At 34.8% G+C, this 20346-nt stretch overlaps 2 protein-coding genes across 2 annotated transcripts; one reads left to right on the forward strand and one right to left on the reverse strand.

Moving 5' to 3' along the window:
- The first annotated feature begins 3154 nt into the window (after window positions 1-3154).
- Window positions 3155-7160, forward strand: LOC146952273 (beta-fructofuranosidase, insoluble isoenzyme CWINV6-like). Its single transcript, XM_085700536.1, has 7 exons — window positions 3155-3389; window positions 3576-3584; window positions 4527-5386; window positions 5820-5978; window positions 6082-6323; window positions 6622-6712; window positions 6799-7160. The coding sequence occupies exons 1-7, from the start codon at window positions 3212-3214 to the stop codon at window positions 7000-7002; spliced, it is 1743 nt and encodes a 580-aa protein (XP_085556662.1). The 5' UTR covers window positions 3155-3211; the 3' UTR covers window positions 7003-7160.
- A 6998-nt stretch (window positions 7161-14158) lies between these two features.
- On the reverse strand, window positions 14159-15249 carry LOC146952274 (glutaredoxin-C6-like). Its single transcript, XM_085700471.1, has one exon. The coding sequence runs from the start codon at window positions 14816-14818 to the stop codon at window positions 14366-14368; it is 453 nt and encodes a 150-aa protein (XP_085556597.1). The 5' UTR covers window positions 14819-15249; the 3' UTR covers window positions 14159-14365.
- Window positions 15250-20346: the final 5097 nt, after the last annotated feature.

Consider the following 20346-nt stretch of genomic DNA (forward strand, 5'->3'; position numbering starts at 1 on the left):
TCTGATGTAAAATTTAGAGGAACTTGTTCAAACATAAGGTTCGATTATGGTAGATTTTATGGTTAGAAGTCATATTTTACTATGCCAAATACTTGAGAATATTGTGGGCATGGATGAGCAAGTCTTTCACCAAACTAGATGACATCCAAAAAGGATGGGCTGGTGTACAGGTATATTAACTCCATGACTCTTGTAACTTTATGGCTATCCTCATATACCAACATGATTTATATGTATTAAGATGTAGGAAAAATCATGCTGGTGAATAGAGAATATTTTTGTGAAATTCGAGACGATTCCAGGGCATGTTTGGCGATAAAAGAGGGAACAATTCTTACAGTGGCCAATTGAAGAGGTAGACAAACTCGTATGACAGGAGAGATACTCGTAGGTGGATCCACTCTTGATGTCACATGTATCACTACATCACAAGTAAACTGGAGCCTCCACTTCCTCTTATTTTATATTTTATGCATCTTGGCACAAGAACAATATTGATGGTGATTTCTTCTAAAACTAAGGCCGATGTTTAAGTTTTGTTTGAGCTACCTGAACTGGAAAGTGTGGAGTGACTTCGTCTGAGTGAGGTAGATCCCCAACTATGTAGCAAAGAGTATGCATCAAGAAGTGGAATAATAGGGCCATTTGGTTTGTTAGCTTTAGTTTCAGAGGATGTCACAGAGAAGACTGCATTGTTTTTCTGAATATATAGAATTCCCAACAATAAATATGTATGATGCTCTGATGTGCAGTGATTGTAGCAGATTGTTTCTGACATTCTCCAAACTTATTTTCCATGTATATATTTTGCATTTCAACGAGATCGAATTTCCAATTCAGGTTGTGACTTGCTAGTTTGATATATATGGGGTGTTAATATGCAGATTGATCGGTCTATTATTGAGAGTTTTTGGGAGGGGGAGAGTGTTTGCATAACATAGAGTTTATCGTTTGCTGGCAATTGAGTATGATTCACATCTTTATGCATTCGACAGTTAACAGTGGAAGAAGCCAGGTTGTGATTGATGATCTCAAAACCGAATGCTTGGAGCATGAAGCAACTAGAGTCTGGCATTGAAGAATTAGGAGAATCATAGAGTACTTTATTCAAGAGAAATGTTTATAATACATTTTCTTGACATTCTTTTTAGTACACTGTTATTAGGTGCAATTTAATATTTGTAAGTTAGATCTGCAGTTTTAATTTAAATCAGTTTGGATTTAAAACCCCTAATTTAGAGCATGAAGAAGAGATCAAGAGAAGATATGTGGTGGGTGAATAGTAAATATGGGTGTAGAGACAACCAAAATTTATATCAAGTGTTGTTTGAAAAGAAAATTTAGGAAACATATTTCAGTTTACTTTATTAATCCTTTTTTATTTGAAAAGAAAATAAAAATTGTTTTCATAATCAAATTAAAGTTTGGTGTTATGAAACTTAGAAAAATTACATGACATTATTTTCTCAATTCAAATGTTCAAAATCTCTTGAGGGATAGTTTGCCGCCATTGAATCTCTACTTTTGCTAAGTTGCATGCAGAGGATATCCGGTCCATAAAAAACAAAAATCTAAGAGCAGCCTTGGGTAGGTGTAATGCTATAGTTTTAATTTTTCAATTATTTGATTAATCAGTTTCATTATCTTGTGGCCTAAAACTCTAATGGTCTGTTTGGAAGATCAAAGAAAGTGAAAGGAAAGATAGTATGAGGAAAGATTGTTGAAGGAATGAAAGAGGGTAGAAAGTAAATGGAAAGTGAGATGATTATTTAAGTGTTTGGTATGAAAGAAAGTGGAAAGAAAGTTGAAGGAAAGATAGGTATATGCTTATTAAAATGACATAAATATCCTTACATTAAAATTGATGCTATATTATATAAAGTCACATATATTAATTAAAAAAAACAAATAATAAATAAACGGTACTATTTGCACATATATGTATATGTTAGTAGTAAAAGTTGAATGCCATAAACCAATATTACAGGTGAGAAAAAAAAGCACACGCCATTGAGCCGGATTAGTCGTCCACCTTTGGTGGGTCGGAAACCGGTGCGAAAGTCAAAAAAAAAAAAAAAGCAAACGCCATTGAATTTTTTTTTATTCAAATAATGGCAATATTGTAATTTTACAATTTTGCAACCCATATGCCCTAGCTTTCTTCGCTGCTTTGGGTGGAAAGTTTCAGAACGTGGGGCCCACCAAAATGATACTTTCTTTCCTGACTTACAAAGCAACCAAACCATGGAAGCACATTTTTCCATAAATTTTCTTTCCTTTATTCTTTCTTTCCTTATTGTTTCTATGGTTCCAAACATAGCATAAATCATGGGACCACGTTGCTGTGCTCACGTGTGGTTGTTGAGCTTTTTATTTTTTGCAACATCAAGTATTCCTCACAAGACTTGATCACTTTTAAATTATTAATTAGAAGACTTAAAGATGATACTTCACAAACATCCATTATTGAAGTAACATTTCACATGAGAGACCGATGAAATCAACTGTGAAATGTTAATTTAGCAAGGGAGATCAAGATCTGCCCTGTAAACAAATATAAGGCAATACTAAAAAGCTTGCAAGTCTAGGTGAATAATATTTTAAAATACAGCGTGATATTTTAATAAAAAATAGTTTTAGTGGGAAAAAAAAGTATTTAAATGTGCTTATGGACTTCTGAAACAATCCTTTAACCATTTTACTTACCTTCTAACCGAACTCTAGACACCAGAACTATTTTCCTTTGAGATTTTGGTCCCTTTAACTATTTACCAAAAATAAAATGGTTTCTTTTACTTGAAGACTAGTGACAACCTAGCTACACTTACTATAACAAGAACTGACAGTTGCAGCAAGCAGAAAGATTTCTATAATCTACTTGGGTGTTTTTGAAAGTTCAATTAGTCTTTTGGATGCTGAAACAATTTTTAGACAATGGTATTTAAAATAGAAAACCTAATAAAGTACATTAAATTCAAGACTTATAAACTTTTTAATATAATTTCTAGCTGGAACTATCCAATTGGTTTTATAGAACTAAAATTTAATTGGTTTTAGATTTGTCTCCAATAATCATTATTCCTATCTGGTCCTCTTGCCACAAAGTGACAGACCAGTATGAATATATTAACCATTTGATTGATCTGATAGAGCTAAAATCAAAAGCCATCTTGCTTTTGTTGATTTTCCACTTTTCCTTCATTCTTGCACCATGAAATTTTTTGCAGTACAACTATTACTTGTGCTTATTTCTTTTCTGTTAAACAGTAGAAATGGAATTGAGGCATCAACATATAGTAACAGTATTGATCCTATCAAGTACAGGATACCTAAAGAACAACCTTACAGAACTTCTTATCATTTTCAGCCCCCACAAAATTGGATGAACGGTATTTTCTTCACCAAGCTATGTCAAATTACTCTTAGCACTAATGATTTGTTGATCAACTAGTATATCTTTTAATTTTTTTTGGCACCTTTTGTTATAAACCATTGATAAGACTAATTATTTTCTATTTCAATTTACATGTTTTTGTTGAAGAAAATTGATAGTGGATGTCTTCTTCATTATGCAGATCCAAATGGTAATCCACTGACTTTATTTATCTATCTTTTATTATTATTCATTTAAATTATTTATTAGAGAGAGAATCAAAACTGTTATATTACTTTCCTTTTGCATTTAAACTTTGAGCTATATCGATAAACAACTTAATTAAGCGCGAACAACATAAGTGCATATCATATAATGCTTATGTATAGGATTGTTTATTGTTCAGTTCAAGAAGGAAACCGAACTAAACTGCTATAGAAGTTCAACCCGGACCGAACTGGTGTAAAGACTTGTTACACCGGTTTTGTGGTTCTCATCCGAACTGGAACTACCTTTATAGAAAAGTTAATAGTACTTTTTCAAACCAAACTGATTTTTGTGAATCAAACTATATCAAGGTGCTATTATTTGATCATAATTAGGACCGTGTTAGGACTTAAGCTCATAAGGAGAGCCCAACCCAAAAGACTAGTCAATTAGGTGGTAGAGCCTCATAGCTTAAGTACCGCATCGAACACTTTTATCTACTCGACGTGGGACTCCTAGCAGACCGTTGAATAAAAACCATATATAGAACCAAATTGGATAGTAGGATTGTTAAAAAAAAAATGAACCGAAAAGAACTGAACAGTGACAAATAGTTCACAAACTAAACCGAACTTGTTCAGTTCATGAACTGCCAGTCATAGTTAAGTTTTTTCAGTGCAATCAGTTTTTTTTAACAGTCCCACTTATGTATACACTGTTTCTGTAACTAGGCAAAATTAATTAAAACTGTTTTCTTTTTAGTTATAAGTTGTTTCCATAAGATCTTTCAAAGAGTCTCAAAAGTGTTTATACTAGTAGATAAGCTCAAGTCACCCCAAACAGGAATCAAATGGTTTATTCAAAGCAATAATGCATTCTTTCTTTGTATATATTATGTTATTCATATTCAAATTACTAGTGTTGATTTATAATTGACCTCTTGCAGCCCCTATGTACTACAAAGGTGTATACCACCTTTTCTACCAACATAATCCACTTGCAGCAACATTTGGTGATATAATTGTATGGGCTCATTCTGTATCATATGATCTCATTAATTGGATTCATCTCAACATTGCTCTTGAACCAAGTGGACCTTATGACATCAACAGTTGTTGGTCAGGTTCAGCCACTATACTCCCAGGTGAAAAACCTGCTATTTTGTACACAGGAATTGATCACAATAAGAATGAAGTTCAGAACTTAGCTATACCAAAGAATCTAACAGACGCTTTCTTAAGGGAATGGGAAAAACACCCTCAAAATCCTGTGATGACTCCACCTAATGGTGTTGAAGAAGATAACTTTAGAGACCCTTCAACTGCATGGCAAGGAAAAGATGGAAAATGGAGGGTAATCGTCGGTGCTCAAAATGGTGATGAAGGGAAAACCATTCTTTACCAAAGTGAGGATTTTGTTAATTGGACAGTGAATCCAAATCCATTTTTTGCAACAGATAATACTGGAGTTTGTGAATGTCCAGACTTTTTTCCTGTGTATATCAATAGTACTAATGGGGTGGATACATCTGTGGATAATTCAAGTGTTAGGCATGTTTTGAAGATAAGCTATCTAAGAAAACAGCATGACTACTATTTTCTTGGGAAATATGTTTCTGATAAGGAAAACTTTGTTCCTGATGTAGAGTTTACAGGAACTAGTAAAGATTTAAGGTTTGACTATGGTAAATTTTATGCTTCAAAATCATTTTTTGACTATGCTAAGAATAGGAGAATATTGTGGGGTTGGGTGAATGAGTCTGACTCTACGCAAGATGATATAGAGAAAGGATGGGCAGGTTTACAGGTAACTTATTTTAATTCCATGTTCGCATTTTGATTTTAGTTATTTTAGCAGGTTTAATTGCTTTCAAGACTATGTTCATAAATCATAAGGTCCATAATTTTAATTGTTTTCAAGACTATGCTGAGGTTCGTCTATCTGTCTGGACTCTGGATATGTTATCAGATATATTTCCGATATTATTCGGGTAGTTTGAAATGTATCCCTGAGACCCTGACATGACCAACTTAATGTCATTATAGTCCCTGCAAATACCAACCAAAGGAAGAATCTAATTAACATAATATGATTTTAGGATCATTTTGAAATATTGCTAATGTACAAGACTAGGTTGATATAGTTTTCACGGACAAATTGGATATTTATTCTTTTCAAGATATTGTCAATGTGGAAGAGTATGATATTGGTAAATGTATAATCTTGTTTGGCAATGTAGACAATTCCAAGGCAAGTTTGGCTTGATAAAAGTGGGAAGAGATTGATACAGTGGCCAATTGAAGAGGTAGAAAAACTAAGAGACAAACAGATCAATATTACAGGAGAGAAACTTGAGGGTGGCTCAACTCTTGAAATCACAGGCATCAATGCATCACAGGTAAGTAAATTGCTTTGCTGCAACATATTTCTAAATATTTATTGATAAATTTTATGAGAAAATGCATCATCAATGATAATCATTTTCCAATTTGAACTTTAAGGTTGATGTAGAAGTGTTGTTTGAGCTACCTAAGCTAGAAAGTGGTGAGTGGTTAGAAGATCCAAGTGAAGTTGATCCTCAACTATTATGTAGCAAACAATATGCATCAAGAAGTGGCAAAATAGGACCATTTGGTTTGTTAGCTTTAGCTTCAAAGGATTTGACAGAGCAAACAGCAGTGTCTTTCCAAATATTTAGAGCTTCAAATAGATATTTATGTCTGATGTGCAGTGACCAAAGCAGGTTATTTCTAACATTCTCTAATTTAATTTGCATTGCATAAATTTCACTTTTCAATGAGATTGAGTTTGAACCTCGTATAGACTATAGCGAGGGATTTTGATTCTCATAAGTTAATGTAGTTATCAATCTCGATCATTTGATAACGATCAGACAGTTTGTATTTGAAGATTTTTATTTACAAACTGTTGGATCTTCATGCAATGGCCGAGATTCCTTCAATACGTGCACATGTTCTTTTCCTAACTGCAGGAAATTCTGGTCTATAAGCTCATGAAATTAAGCTGTGTACATTTTACAGGTCTTCATTGCGAAACGACCTTGATAAAACCACATATGGAACAATCTTCGACATAAATCCTAATCTCAGAACGATTTCACTTAGAAACTTGGTATGATTATTAGTCATAAGTTTTTTTTTTTTTTTTGTATGATATTGTACATACTAGTTTGATATATATGAGGTGTTAATATGCAGATTGACAAGTCCATTATTGAGAGTTTTGGAGATGGAGGTAAAGTTGTGATAACAAGTAGAGTGTATCCTTTATTGGCTATAGAGAAAGATGCACATCTTTATGTATTCAACAATGGAAGTCAGAGTGTGGTTATCTCAAAACTGAATGCTTGGAGCATGAAGCATGCAGAGATAGGCCATGACGGAAATACAGATTGTGCTTAAGAAAGATATGGAGATTAAGGCAGAATTTATTTATTTTGAGATGGGAGTTTTTTGTTTTTCCTTCTTTGTTATTGAATTTATCTGTCTCTGCACAACATTGAGCTTATCCACCAAATTTGATAAATAAGTCCAATCCAATGTGTCAATTTCCCTTCCAAGGTAGTGTATCTAATTTGGTCTCTCAATTTGAGTACTCACGTCAACTTAATCTCTTAATTTTAAAATATATAGTTCCTGACTTATCAAAACGCTTATCAGTATGGGCGGCCCAGCATAACGCAAGTCAAGCTAGAACCTAAGGTTGACACTTTTTGTATCATTTACTTCTCCCTTTCAAATATAAGCAAAAATTATGCAAAGAAAGTTAATGTATTTGGTCTAAATTTTAGATCAAATACAATAACTTTTTTTCGAATTTTTGCTTATATTTAATACCGGAGGAAGTACTCTAGATTTAGGCTTCATATTTTGATTATATATTAAATAATTTGCATAATAATCACATAGTTGAATTATGGATCAAAATCCTCAACTGTTCACCTAAAGTTGCTTCTAGATTGTTCTATTAGTGTTTAGATTATAAGTTGCTGAAGCAATTTTTGAACATTTGAAATTGTTGTCGGATTTGTCGAACAATTGAAATTATTACTACAAAAATCAACCTTGAACACACAATTAATTTTGTTGGATGAAAAAATAGGTTGAGTCGCGAACTTGATCACTCTCTTTAAAACATATTGTGGCTCTATTTCAATGGTGCAGTAGTCCTTCCTTACCTCGTCGTCTTTGACATCAAAGAGCCCTACAAAATTTAAATATAAGTACTCTTTACACAAAGAGAACTCATCCAACCAACACCCCACAAAATATATATACCATCTCTGAATACATTTCTCAAAAACAATATGCTATTCGTAATGGAATTGATTAAGAAACGGGTTGCCAAATACACAAAAGCACTGTTATATGATACTAAAGTTATAGTTCAAACTTCAAAACCTTTAATGATGATGATCAATACCTCAAAGAATTGGTCAAAAACTATGGACAGGAAATTTTGCAAAAATAATGTAATTTTTTTTTTTCTTTTTCAAAACCTTCTACAATAAGGTAATTATTAATGTGTTGCCTAAAAAGTTTTAGGACTGGTACCCATACTACCAACATTAACAATTTTATATGACACGATCTTCGTCCTAAAGTTCATGTATATTGCAAAGAGATTTTTGACTTTTTTGGATCAAATTTGCTCAAGTGGTCTTGTGTTGAATTTTTACAATTTTGTATATTAAAGTACTCTCTTGCATATATATGCTAATCTTATGAAGAATTAATCCTTTCAAAAGATTAATATCTCGACAGATATTTTCTTTCATGCACACTAGTCATTAGTCAAAATCGAACCAAGTGATATGAGTATATCCAACAAAGCCACTATGTGTTTAAAAATGAAAACTACCTCACTATCTTTATAGAATGATAGTCAATTTTTCAACAACAAAAAATGATAGTCAATTAATAATAAATTACTTATATATACTCTTTGAACCAACATATATATACCTAAATCTAGGATCAAGCTTGAGATAGCATAAAATTTACGGAAACTCATTCATACTTGTATTGTGTGTGGAAAGGGAATCATTAGGAGATTCTTCTTACGTTAGGCTGTAAGATTCTAAAATGGGACCAACCAATAATGTTAATCAATAGTATAGTATCGTGACATGCATAATAATTAAATAAAGCCTTAATGTTTGGACAATGAAGTACCCACTGACTTAAAATTTTACACTTTCTCTCTTGAACTATGATGTGGCCATAGTTAATTGTAGTGGTTGATATCGTTGAATGTCGTCACTAGCCATCTTTTCCAAACCTAAAGGAAAATAATTGGGTCCCTCTTCATAGGAAGTGGAGTTAGGACTCCTTGCCCTTAATTATCATTTCTCATGCTTTCCCTCCTTTTCCTTAATTAGGAAAAATCTTCAAAGATTAGCAACTAATTTATAATATAAAATAATTGATATCAATTATTGAAGAATTAATTACTAATAAATAATTTACCCTACTAAAAAAGTTAAATGGTTGTCCCCGTAGCGTAATTGGTAGGAATATTGCATAATATGTACAGAGATTGGGGTTTGAACTTCGGACACCCCACTTCTTCACATTTAAAATATCTGATCTCCAACCATTAGGCTACTGACAAAAAAACAAAGCTAAACTGTTAATGATAATTTCTTGATCAATATGGATTTAATTTGATATTTCATATTTACAACATCTACACACATTATACATCAATCACTTATGATAGATCTGGTGATAATTATCGATAAAAATTAATATTTAAGAATGAATTTTTCTATGGTTTCTTTGATAAATGTTATAAATACTAAAATATAGGGGACCATCTACTTCTTTAAATTGGTAAATTATTGTTGCTTTTTTATTTCTTTTATTTTTGTTTGTTTTAAGGAAAATTATTTTTTTATTTAAATTGGTAAATATGTTAAAAGAAAAATGGAGAAGATGCTCCTCATTAACGTGGATCAACCTAGGTTCACAAGCTAACACGTTATTCCCCCTAAAAAAAAAAAAAAACTTGCACTCTATTCTTGCCATGAAAACTTCGAAATTGTTTAACGAAGCGTAATGACAATCACGAGAAAATTGGTGGAAAGAACGAAAACTTTCCTTCCCTCCGTTGGATCTACTCGTTCAAGATTCTCCTTTCCCTAAATCTGCACAATCCAAGTATTAATCTAACCTAAATCTAACTGTTTTTCAAGCTTAATAGGTTTTAATCTGACCTAAATCTTCATTAATTTTTTTAATTTAGAAAATGTGAAATGACGATCAAGAGAAAATTGGTGGAAAGAATGAAAAACTTTCCTTCCCTTAGTTGGATCTACTCGCTCAACATTCTCCCTTCTCTTAATGGGCCATGCACAGTCCAGGTATTAATCTGACATAAATCTAGCCGTTTTTCAAGCTTAAATTGTTCAGAGTTTTAATCTGACCTACATCTTCATTAATTTTTTTTAATTTAGAAAATAATGTGAAATGACGATCACGAGAAAATTGGTGGAAAGAATGAAAACTTCCCTCTCGCTCAAGATTCTCCCTTCCCTTAATGGGATATGCACAATCCAAGTATTAATCTAACCTAAATCTAACTGTTTTTCAAGCCTAATAGTTTAGAGGTTTTAGTATGACCTAAATCTTTATTATTATTTTTAATTTAGAAAATGTGAAATGACGATCACGAGAAAATTGGTGGAAAGGATAAAAACTTTCCTTCCCTCAATTGGATCTACTCGCTCAGGATTCTCCCTTCCCTTAATGGGACTTGCACAAACCAGGTATTAATCTGACCTAAATCTAGGGATGTAAATGGTTCGGACAAAACCAACGAAACCGAAAGTCTAAACCAAACCAAACCGAAAAAATATCCGACCTTGTTTGGTTTGGTTTGAAACCGATCCGAACCAATCAAAACCGATCTAGTTTGGTTTGGTTCATGGTTTTTCATTTCGAGATCCGTGAAACCAATGAACCAATCCGATGATAACCACACTCCTTAATCTTATTTTACTAATATTATCCTACCTCACACAAACTTATGGTTAGACCCAAAATTAAACATAAAATAATTTTTAATCCATTCACTTTCTCTCATCTTCATCTCATCAGTCAAACTCTTTCATTTCTACTAAAAAAGAAACCCTAGCCGTCAACCACACCAAACCCATTGTTCATCGTCACCGGTCACCACTGAGATCGTTCAGGTTAGTTTTATCATGTTTATGCCATTGATCTATACTCATTATATTTCATTGTTTTCCATGTTCATTTTCTATGCCATTGATTTATACACATGTGATGTCACTGATGCCGTTGTTTTCCATGTTTATATCTTGGTTAGTGAAGATTAGAAAAAGCCATTAAAAAAGAAAGCATTTGTGATTTGCGAATTTTTTTGATCACGTGTGATGTCACTGATGTGTATCAATGAAAATTGAAATAAAACTATAAAATATATATACTACTCAATAAAAACCGATCAACCGAACCAATCCAAACCGAACCAAACCGATTAGTTTGGTTTGGTTTCTTTTTTGAAAAACAGTAAAAACCGAACCAATCCAAATCAATGAAGGTTTCATCGGTTTGGACATTTTTTTGATTGAAAACCAATCCAAACCGAATCGTTACACCCCTACCTAAATCTAACCGTTTTTTCAAGCTTAAATTTTTCAGAGGTTTTAATCTGACCTAAATCTTCATTAATTTTTTTTATTTAGAAAATGTATAATGATGATCACGAGAAAATTGGTGGAAAGAATGAAAACTTTTTCCTCATTGGATCTACTCCTTCAAGATTCTCTCTTCCCTTAATGGGATCTGCACGGTCCAAGATATTAATCTGACCTAAATCTAATCGTTTTAAATTAGAAGTTTTATATTGAAATTTGTGTATTCAAAACATTCATACAATAAAAACAACTTTTGCTTTACCTTGAACCATAGTTTTACTTAAATTGTTGGCTGCAACCATAATATAATCGCATTGCAGCATGACAACACCTTCAATTTAAAACTTGTCATAAACTATTTGCTTTTTGGTACCTTTTGTTGCAACAAACATACTAATGTATGATATTAACAAATAGGTAGAAAGCACCATGATGCTCTAGTGGCTGTACTCCTACTTCTAAGATGCTTTGCTTATCGATGAATCAGCACCAAAGTGCCTTTTGTTTATACATGTGTAAGCAAGGAGAAAGCAGTGGAAGTGCTGCTTAGTGCTGAACCTTTATAATTTTTGTTTCTATTTGAGATTGAGTTTATGGGTAGGCTTAGTATACTTAATGAAAGTTGATATTTTTGATTCTTTCCTAATATATGTTGATGGTAGTGTTAATGTTTTTTTAAGTTTGCTTAATGGTTAGAAATTCGTCTCTTCAGATAAATAAGTGTGATGTTTGGGGTTCAAACTCTAACCCTTATGCAGTGTCACTACCAACTGAGTTAAACTCATGGAAACTATGGTAGTGCTAATGTTTTATGGCAAATACTTTAGTGTATGGTTTGTTTGGCAAAACTAATTCTAAAAATATAAATGTATAATTGATTTAGACATGAGTAAATATTTTGAGTATAATTGATTTTGTTTCTATAATTGATTTTTACTTTGAAGCTATGATTTCTAATTTTATTCAATTTAATTTTTACATTTAAACTAATTTTTAACTCATTTTTACGTGAATATTTTTTATACACGAATCACTTCATATTTTAATAAACTTTTGATTAAAATCAATTCATTCAAAATTAATTTTTATCGCCTCAAAATCGAAAACACACTATAAAATTGAGGTCCAAACTGAGGTTTATGAGGATGAAGTCATGCATGCCATCACACACCCAGCCCATATTGTCTCTTACAATGATGACAGAGCAATTTAAGCTTTGTCCTTGCACCCTGTTTTAGCTTTGAATCTAACCTGGGCTTTTACCTTTTGTGAATGCTAGATTCAATAACAATTATTAAAATATCTCCAACAGTGTCCACTTCAATATATATTATAACATATACTATTTTATTTTCACAAGTTGCATATTGCATCCTTAACAAATCTAAGGAAACAATAACTTTATGTTGTATAGTGGTTATTTGTGATTTATGATTTATTATTTATCCACCTTGGCATTTAAAAAGAGAGGTTTTGGTTAAAGTGAAAAAAAATGAAGGTCACTGTCTATCATTTTATGAAAAGAAAAAGCAGTTTAATTATGCTGATCATGGTCAACACAAGAATATAAGAAGGAAGAGTTGGAATTGCAATTCCAACAAGTTCCAAATTAATTCCAACTTCTTTTATGAAAAGGATTCTTGTTTGAAAATAACAACTCAATTAAGTAATGAACTGTGCCTAAAGTAGTTATGTTAATTCCTTTTTAGAGGTACATAGCAAAGGGGATTTGATTCCATGGATTTTACAAATGTACCAAAAAAAAAAAAAAATTAAAATAGAACAGAACCGTGCCAGATTTAACATGCACTTGTTTTGCAATAATTGGAGTTCTCTTTTTTTCTTCTTAAAACTCAGTTTTGTGTCTGAGAAAGACTCTGGTTATCTGAAGTTCGTATAAGAGATAAGAGTAAAGGCTGATTGAAGTTGTTTCAGTCGGAATCTAAATCGAATCTTGACGAATAATTTATCTTTAACTAAAACTCGTAATAACTTAAATTCAATTATTATTTGATTCATTGGAGCTGCCATTGTGATGCTTTTATGAGAAATAATTTTTTTTCCTGGCCTTCTTCACTCATGATCATGTTTTCCAAAGTACTACTTTGAGAGAACTCTCTTTGTTCCTTAACGGCAAAACCCCAGCAGGGGACAAGAAGTCAATAACTAGAAACAAAAAAGCTACTTCCTCATTTGGACGTTCATGATTGTCCCTATCATTGGTAGCTTGTGAAGCTAAAGACACATGCAACCAATCAAGCCAAGGTTGATTAAAAAATCTAAATTTAAAACTACAATTTACCCTTCTTATTATCACACATCTATGTATAATAAATTAGATTATACAAGCTTATGATCAATTCAATAACTCTTCCATGTGATATTTTAATCTCTATTAATTTAAAGTGTGGCAAAGCTAGGGAGGGGTCCAATTGCAAAATAATTGGGAAAATGGGACCCCATAATGAAACTAGGAGAAGATCAATCAAGTGATGAATCCACACAAGATAGAACAACAACATTGAAACAGACCACATGCTAAAACCTCCAAACAAACAACGTTGTCATAGTCACAACCATTGATGATAGATGCTCTCCCCTAACACGTGTCCCCTCCTTAAACGGCAATTGAGAATCATCATTCACACACACCCAAATCACACTCTCTACTATGCCATCCCCCCTTTGACCACTCACAACTCCAACAAAAACAAGAAAAAACAACAATAATAAGTTGAGGCCGATTTAGCTCAACTGACAATACTGATATTGTTATTTGTTAAGCCGAACATTTCATCAAGATTCTAACTCGAAACGTCAAAGTTGTGTGTGAGTTTAAACTGTATTTTACCTAAAAAAAATAACAATAATAACAAAAACAATGAAGAAATAAATTGAGATTGAAGTTGAGATTAATTTCCATTTCATTTCACAAGACTACCCAAAATTATACAATTAGTTATATTATTTTGGGCTATTTAGGTGAATAATAATATTAATGATAATCATAGTAATAAACATTTTATACCAAGGATAATTGATTTGATTTAAACTAGAAAAGAAAGAAAAGAGAAGAGAGAAATTGATATTTGATATTAATATCATACATAAAGAGCACCAACTTGAACGAGTTTAGGAACAAGATGACCACCAACATGAAGAGCAACAAGACTCTCAAGACCACCAACGCAAGCACCACCGATGAAGACAGCAGGAGAGCGGTTACGGAGGACGGAAGCAAGATCATCATCATCGTCAGACGACAACGAGGCGATCTCGTTGTCGTCTAATTCGATGACAGTGGGATTAACACCTATGGTGGAGAGAAGCTTCTTCATGACATGACACATGCAGCAAGAGGAACGTGTGAAGATGATAACTGGATGTTCTGATATGAGACGGTGGATGCGTGTTTCAGCGGATTCATCAACGTCTATGGATAAGGAAGATGATGAGTTGGAACTCATGGACATGGTTGTGTTGGTGGTGGTTGTTGTGGTGGTGGCTAGGTCTAGTTGAATGGTGTCGTTTGAGTAACGACGTAGGTCTTGCATAATATGGAGGAAGGAAGGAGGGTGGGAGAAGGGAAGATGGTTGAGGATGGATGGATGGGTGGGTGATGAAGTGTGTGAAATTATTTCAATTTAATGAATGAAGGAAGGAGAGAGAGTAAGAAGTGTTAGTGTTGGAATTGTGGGAGATTTTATTTATAAAAATGAAAAGAAGACGACTTTGTGCTTGCTTACATCATTGAACTAGTGTTTTTCTTCTTCACCTTAACGTAACACCCTCTCCCTATTTCTTTCTCCTATGCTCACGCGCGGTTTTGTCATTTCTCTATGTCATGTTTGTTTTACTTTGGCCTTTTACTCTTTATACCATGATGATGATGATGTATATGTATATATGAAATGTTGATTTTGTTTAGCCCTTTGAGCTAATGGTAAAAAGACATGTTATATATTAGGATTCGAGCTTGTTGGTATTTGATTTGAAGTGATCAAAATGTTGGACTGTATCCAACAACAAATGTCAAGACGAAAATTGAGGATATCTGCAAGCACTTCGACACTTAAGTGGGTATGAGAGCAAATTATAATAGATAAAAAGAAATAAATTTTTTGTACCTTGTATTATGGTCTAATGACCTATTTATATAACTTAAAAACGAGTTGTCAGATAGTCGTTGAAAGGTAGTTACGAATGGCGGGTACTAGTGTTGAAAATGTTGACCGTCGTTTTGAATTTATGGTCAGAAACGTTATGGATTTGTAAGGATCCTAAGCTGGGGGTGTTGGACTGTTACGGTGCAGCTGAGACTGGAACCTTAATTTGTTTTTGTCATATCTTGTGATTAGGCATTTGCTCAGTTTGATGGGTTCAGGCTAGAATGATTTGGGTTTTCTATGGATGGATGGCGGGGCTTTAAGCAAGTTTAGAATAATTGCCCTTATAGGGAGTTAGGGTTCTTTCAATTTTTCCAAGAAATAAAAGGCTTCATTTAAAGAGATAAAGATGATGAAGTTTGAATTACCTTTATTTTGTATGTGTGTTATCCCTTCAGTTCTTAGAAAAGGATGACCTTGATAATTCAGAGTTCGATTCGGGGTAAGTAAAATATGGACAAAGAATGTTTCATGCAAGAGTCGAACTCAGGTTATCTCGAATGATTCATCTTTAGATGGAGCTTATTAACCATTTGAGTTATTTGGTTAAATTTTAATTTTTTTAATGATGGTGAGACCTACTACCTACTCTTTGTCTATCTCTCTCTCGAAATAGAGAGGATTCTAACCGCCCAAGACATAGGTAAATATAAATATCATTATAAGTGTTCTTCCAGGTATAATGTTTTCCCTGCCTTGAATAGGAGATCACCCTCTCACGCTATATTTTCATTATATAAATTAAATCTCCATAAAAAATTTGTTTGATACATAAGGTGGAGTCTCTCGTCTTACGAAATAATCAAGGTATATTGCCGTACAAGGTCCCTTAACATTGTAATCTAAGAGACTAAAATATAACAAAAACAACTCATCCAACAAAAGTATCTAGAATGCACAGCCTAAGAGATAAAATAAGAACAAACAATTTAAGAATTAGATGAAGTATAAAAAAAAACTTAAAAGGACTAAAAATATATTTTGTCTTTTTAAATAACCAATTTGTGTTTGTAAGGTGTAGTTCACTTGATAATGTTGGTATTGTCAAGTTAGAGACTTGTACGTGAGTTCGAATATAGATCCTACAATTATATGTTGAAGTTTTAAGTGATATTTGTTACTTTGTCTACAAACAAAAGTAAAATTAACCAAGATCCTACAATTATATGTTTAAGTTTTAACTAGTGTTTTTTTTTTTTTTGAATCGGCAAAAATTTTATTAGCCAACGAGCCCGTGCAAGGTGCACTAAAAAGCTCGGGTGGACAAAAAAACAAAGAAGGGGAAATCGGTTGCCGTATAACGTGGCTCGATCAAAAACCCCTTTAAAAACCACCCCTATAATAGTACAACAAACACGAGAAATGACGCAAACATGTACAAGTTACAAATCACAAGCATACCCCTGCGTCAAAACTAAAAGCGTCCGAAGAAACTAAAAACCACCAAAAACCTCTGAGCTCCACAACAAAGCTGCTGCTAAACGCCTTTCCATCTAAAAAAGAAAACTGCCCCAAGAAAATGCTGGGCTGAACACAGCAGACAACCGAACACAAGTCTGCCCCAAGGAAACACAACAAAAACAGCCACTTCCAAGAAGAGAACAGCAGCATAATTGCTGCGCATAACAGCAGACCGCCACAGCAGCAGCTTTCCTGGCATGACAGCAGCACTGAGGACAACAGGAACACACCTCAACCGCAACAGCAAAGCCTCCCAAGACCAGCAACAACATTACCTCAAGAGGCACTCCCGTGGACACCAACTCCACTCGTAGAAAAGACAAGGTACACAATTTTATCTCCCTAACAACCATCTCCGAGATAGCACTTTAACCTCCTCCACTAACTCCTCCCGTCCCGCTAAAACATTGTTGAAAATGCAATCATTTCTAGCTTTCCAAATTACCCAAATTGCGGCCTCCCAAATCATGCGCAAACCATTCCGGACTTTCTTGTTACAAATTCTCCCACTCCAACACTCCCAATGAATAAATAAGTTTGGAGGCATTACAAATTGCAAATCCAACCAAGACATCAACCTCAACCAAAAGTTTCGCGCAAAGTCACAATGGAGAAAGAGATGAGAAGAAGACTCGGCAACCGCCACACACCGAACACAATTTCTACCCACTCCGGGGGGTAAACAATTACGTTTATCCAAATTAAAACGGGTCGGGATACGGTCGAGAAGAGCCTTCCACACAAAGGCCCTCACCTTTGACAGTGCCACGGCCTTCCAAATTTGACGAAACACCCTCCTTTCCCCTTCCGAGCGAACTACCTCCCCCAACTCTCTCCCCTCCAACTTGTGGTACATAGACTTCACCGAGAAAGAGTCATCATCCTCTAGCCTCCACCTCCATCTATCCTCCACATTGTTCAACATAACACCCTCCAACACCCCCAATAACTCATCAAGGAGATTACTTTCCCACACAAATAGTTGGCGCCTCCAATTAAAATCCCAACGGCCACCACTTGAGTCCGGTAACCACATCTCTTGAATCGTTGCTTCTTGGTTAATAACAATAGAAAAGAGTCTATGAAATTTATACATAAAAGCCTCTCCTCCCCTCCACGCCACCTTCCAAAACGTCGTTGTCGCCCCATTACCAACACATCTAACCACCTCTTCGTAAAACCAATCTACTTCATTAGGCTTAGCTAAAGACACTAAATCTTTCCACCACCTAGAAGAATTAGCCGGCCACACTCCCCCCTACCTCCAAAAAATCACCAACCTTTTGACCATATCTCTCCTCTAGCACCTCCTTCCAAAGAGCATTTTCCCCTTGCAAAAGCCGCCACTTCCACTTCGCAAGAAGGCTCAAGTTAACCAACGAGACATCCCTCACTCCGAGACCGCCCACTTCTTTTGGTTGACACACCACCTTCCAACTAACCCAACTAATCTTCCTTCCCCCTTTCGTACCGCCCCAAAGAAACTCCCTTTGAATTCTAACTATCTTTTTCGCCACACCAACCGACATTTTGATAAAGGATAAATAAAAAATCGGGATCACATTCAAAACCGAGTTAAGAAGAACAATTCTCCCTCCAAAGGCTAAGGTGTTTATTACCCCAAGAGAACAATTTATTAGACAATTGGTCTAACAATGGTTCCCAAGTGACAACTCTACCCGAATTCCCTCCCACCGGCAATCCCAAGTACTTGAATGGAAAAAAACCTTGACTACAATTCAAGAAATTACATGCCATCTCCATAAATGCCGGATCCACATTAATACCCATCAAGCAACTCTTATGAAAGTTAATTTTCAACCCGGAAGCCATCTCAAATCCTCTAAGTAACGCCTTCAAGGTCCACAAATTTTCCACCGTTGCTTTCCCCACACAAATAGTATCGTCGGCGTATTGAAGATGAGAGTAAACCTTACTCTCCTCCTTCATCTTAAAGCCTTGGAAAAGGCTCAACCGGACCGCATTCCTCATGAGACCACTAAAACCCTCCGCCACCAAAAGGAAAAGAAAAGGAGCTAAGGGGTCGCCTTGTTTCAAACCTCTATGTATGTTAATTTCTTTCGTAGGACTTCCATTAACCAAGATAGACATACTACCCCCACACACACACGCCTTCATCCAAGCTATCCACTTAGAGCTCATCCCCACCCTTTCCATCATGTACACCAAAAAACTCCACTCCACCGAGTCATATGCCTTCTCAAAGTCCACCTTGAGAATAATGCAATCCAAATTTGATTTCATCGCGAAATCCACAAGTTCATTCAACACCAACACACCATCACCCAAATTCCTACCTTTCAAGAAAGCCGATTGATTAAGGGAAATAATCGAATTCATGACCCTAGCCAACCTACTAGCTAAGACTTTCGCCAAGATTTTGTAAAGACAACCTAAAAGAGAGATTGGTCGAAAATCTTTCAACTCCATGGGTGAACTAACTTTAGGGATCAAAGTCACAAAGTAAGCCAACATAGCCTTAGGAAGCTTATCGTTCCCATGGAATTGATCAAACATAATACGGATTTCGCCTTTGATCAAATACCAAAATTTCTTCACAAAAGCGAAGTTAAACCCATCCGGACCTGGACTCTTATCACCATCACAATCCTCCACCACCCCTTCAATTTCTTCCATAGAGAAAGGCGCCACCAAACTAGCATTCTCCTCCTCTCCCAACCTATCAAACGGAACCCCATCTAGTTTAGGACGCTCCCACTCAATAGATGTCACATGGTTAGTAAAATAGTCCACCACCGTCCTTCTCACCTCCATAGGCGATTGCACCCACCTATCTCCCACCCTTAAAACCTTTAAAGAATTTCGACTACACCTTAATTTCACACATTTATGGAAGTACTTAGAATTAGCATCACCATTTTTGAGCCATCTCGATCTAGCCCTTTGTACCATATTAGAATCCTTAGCCTTCAAAAGTTGCCATAAGTTCCCTAACACGTATTTCCGTCTTTGAACCTCATCCTCTTCCAAACCCTCATTCTCACCCTTTACATCCAAGTTGTAAATCTCCTCCACCATCTTGTCAATTCTATTTTCCATATCCCCGTACTCGCCCTTATGCCACTCCTTAATTATTGCTTTCAAACCCTTAAGTTTTTCTTTTAACACATGACCCATCCACCCATTACTAGGCAACTCTCTCCACGCTTCCTCCACAACCCCCTTAAACTTCCAATTTTCCAACCAAAAATTGTTAAACCGAAATGGCCTCGGCCCCCAATCCCAACCTCCATCCTTCAAAATAAGCGGGCAATGATCCGAAACATCTCTAGGAAGGACCCAAAGAGAAGCATCCCCCCAAGTAGTTCCCCATTCTTCGGAGATAAGCACCCTATCAATACGACTCATAGATCTACCATTGGGATGATACCACGAAAACCTCCTACCAAGCACATTCAAGTCTTCCAACTCCA

The sequence above is a fragment of the Medicago sativa genome, chromosome 1 (genome assembly GCF_051527215.1).
Source record: "Medicago sativa cultivar Bolivia chromosome 1, Bolivia_mono, whole genome shotgun sequence".
In the NCBI taxonomy this organism is placed as follows: domain Eukaryota; kingdom Viridiplantae; phylum Streptophyta; class Magnoliopsida; order Fabales; family Fabaceae; genus Medicago; species Medicago sativa.

Bases quoted from the DNA above. Each gene is read 5' to 3' on its own strand.
- LOC146952273 (XM_085700536.1), top strand. From the start codon at position 3,212: ATGAAATTTTTTGCAGTACAACTATTACTTGTGCTTATTTCTTTTCTG. The intron at 5,979-6,081 runs GTAAGTAAATTG...TTGAACTTTAAG, and splicing joins CAGGCATCAATGCATCACAG to GTTGATGTAGAAGTGTTGTT. The intron at 6,324-6,621 runs GTTATTTCTAAC...TACATTTTACAG, and splicing joins ATGTGCAGTGACCAAAGCAG to GTCTTCATTGCGAAACGACC.
- LOC146952274 (XM_085700471.1), bottom strand. From the start codon at position 14,818: ATGCAAGACCTACGTCGTTACTCAAACGACACCATTCAACTAGACCTA.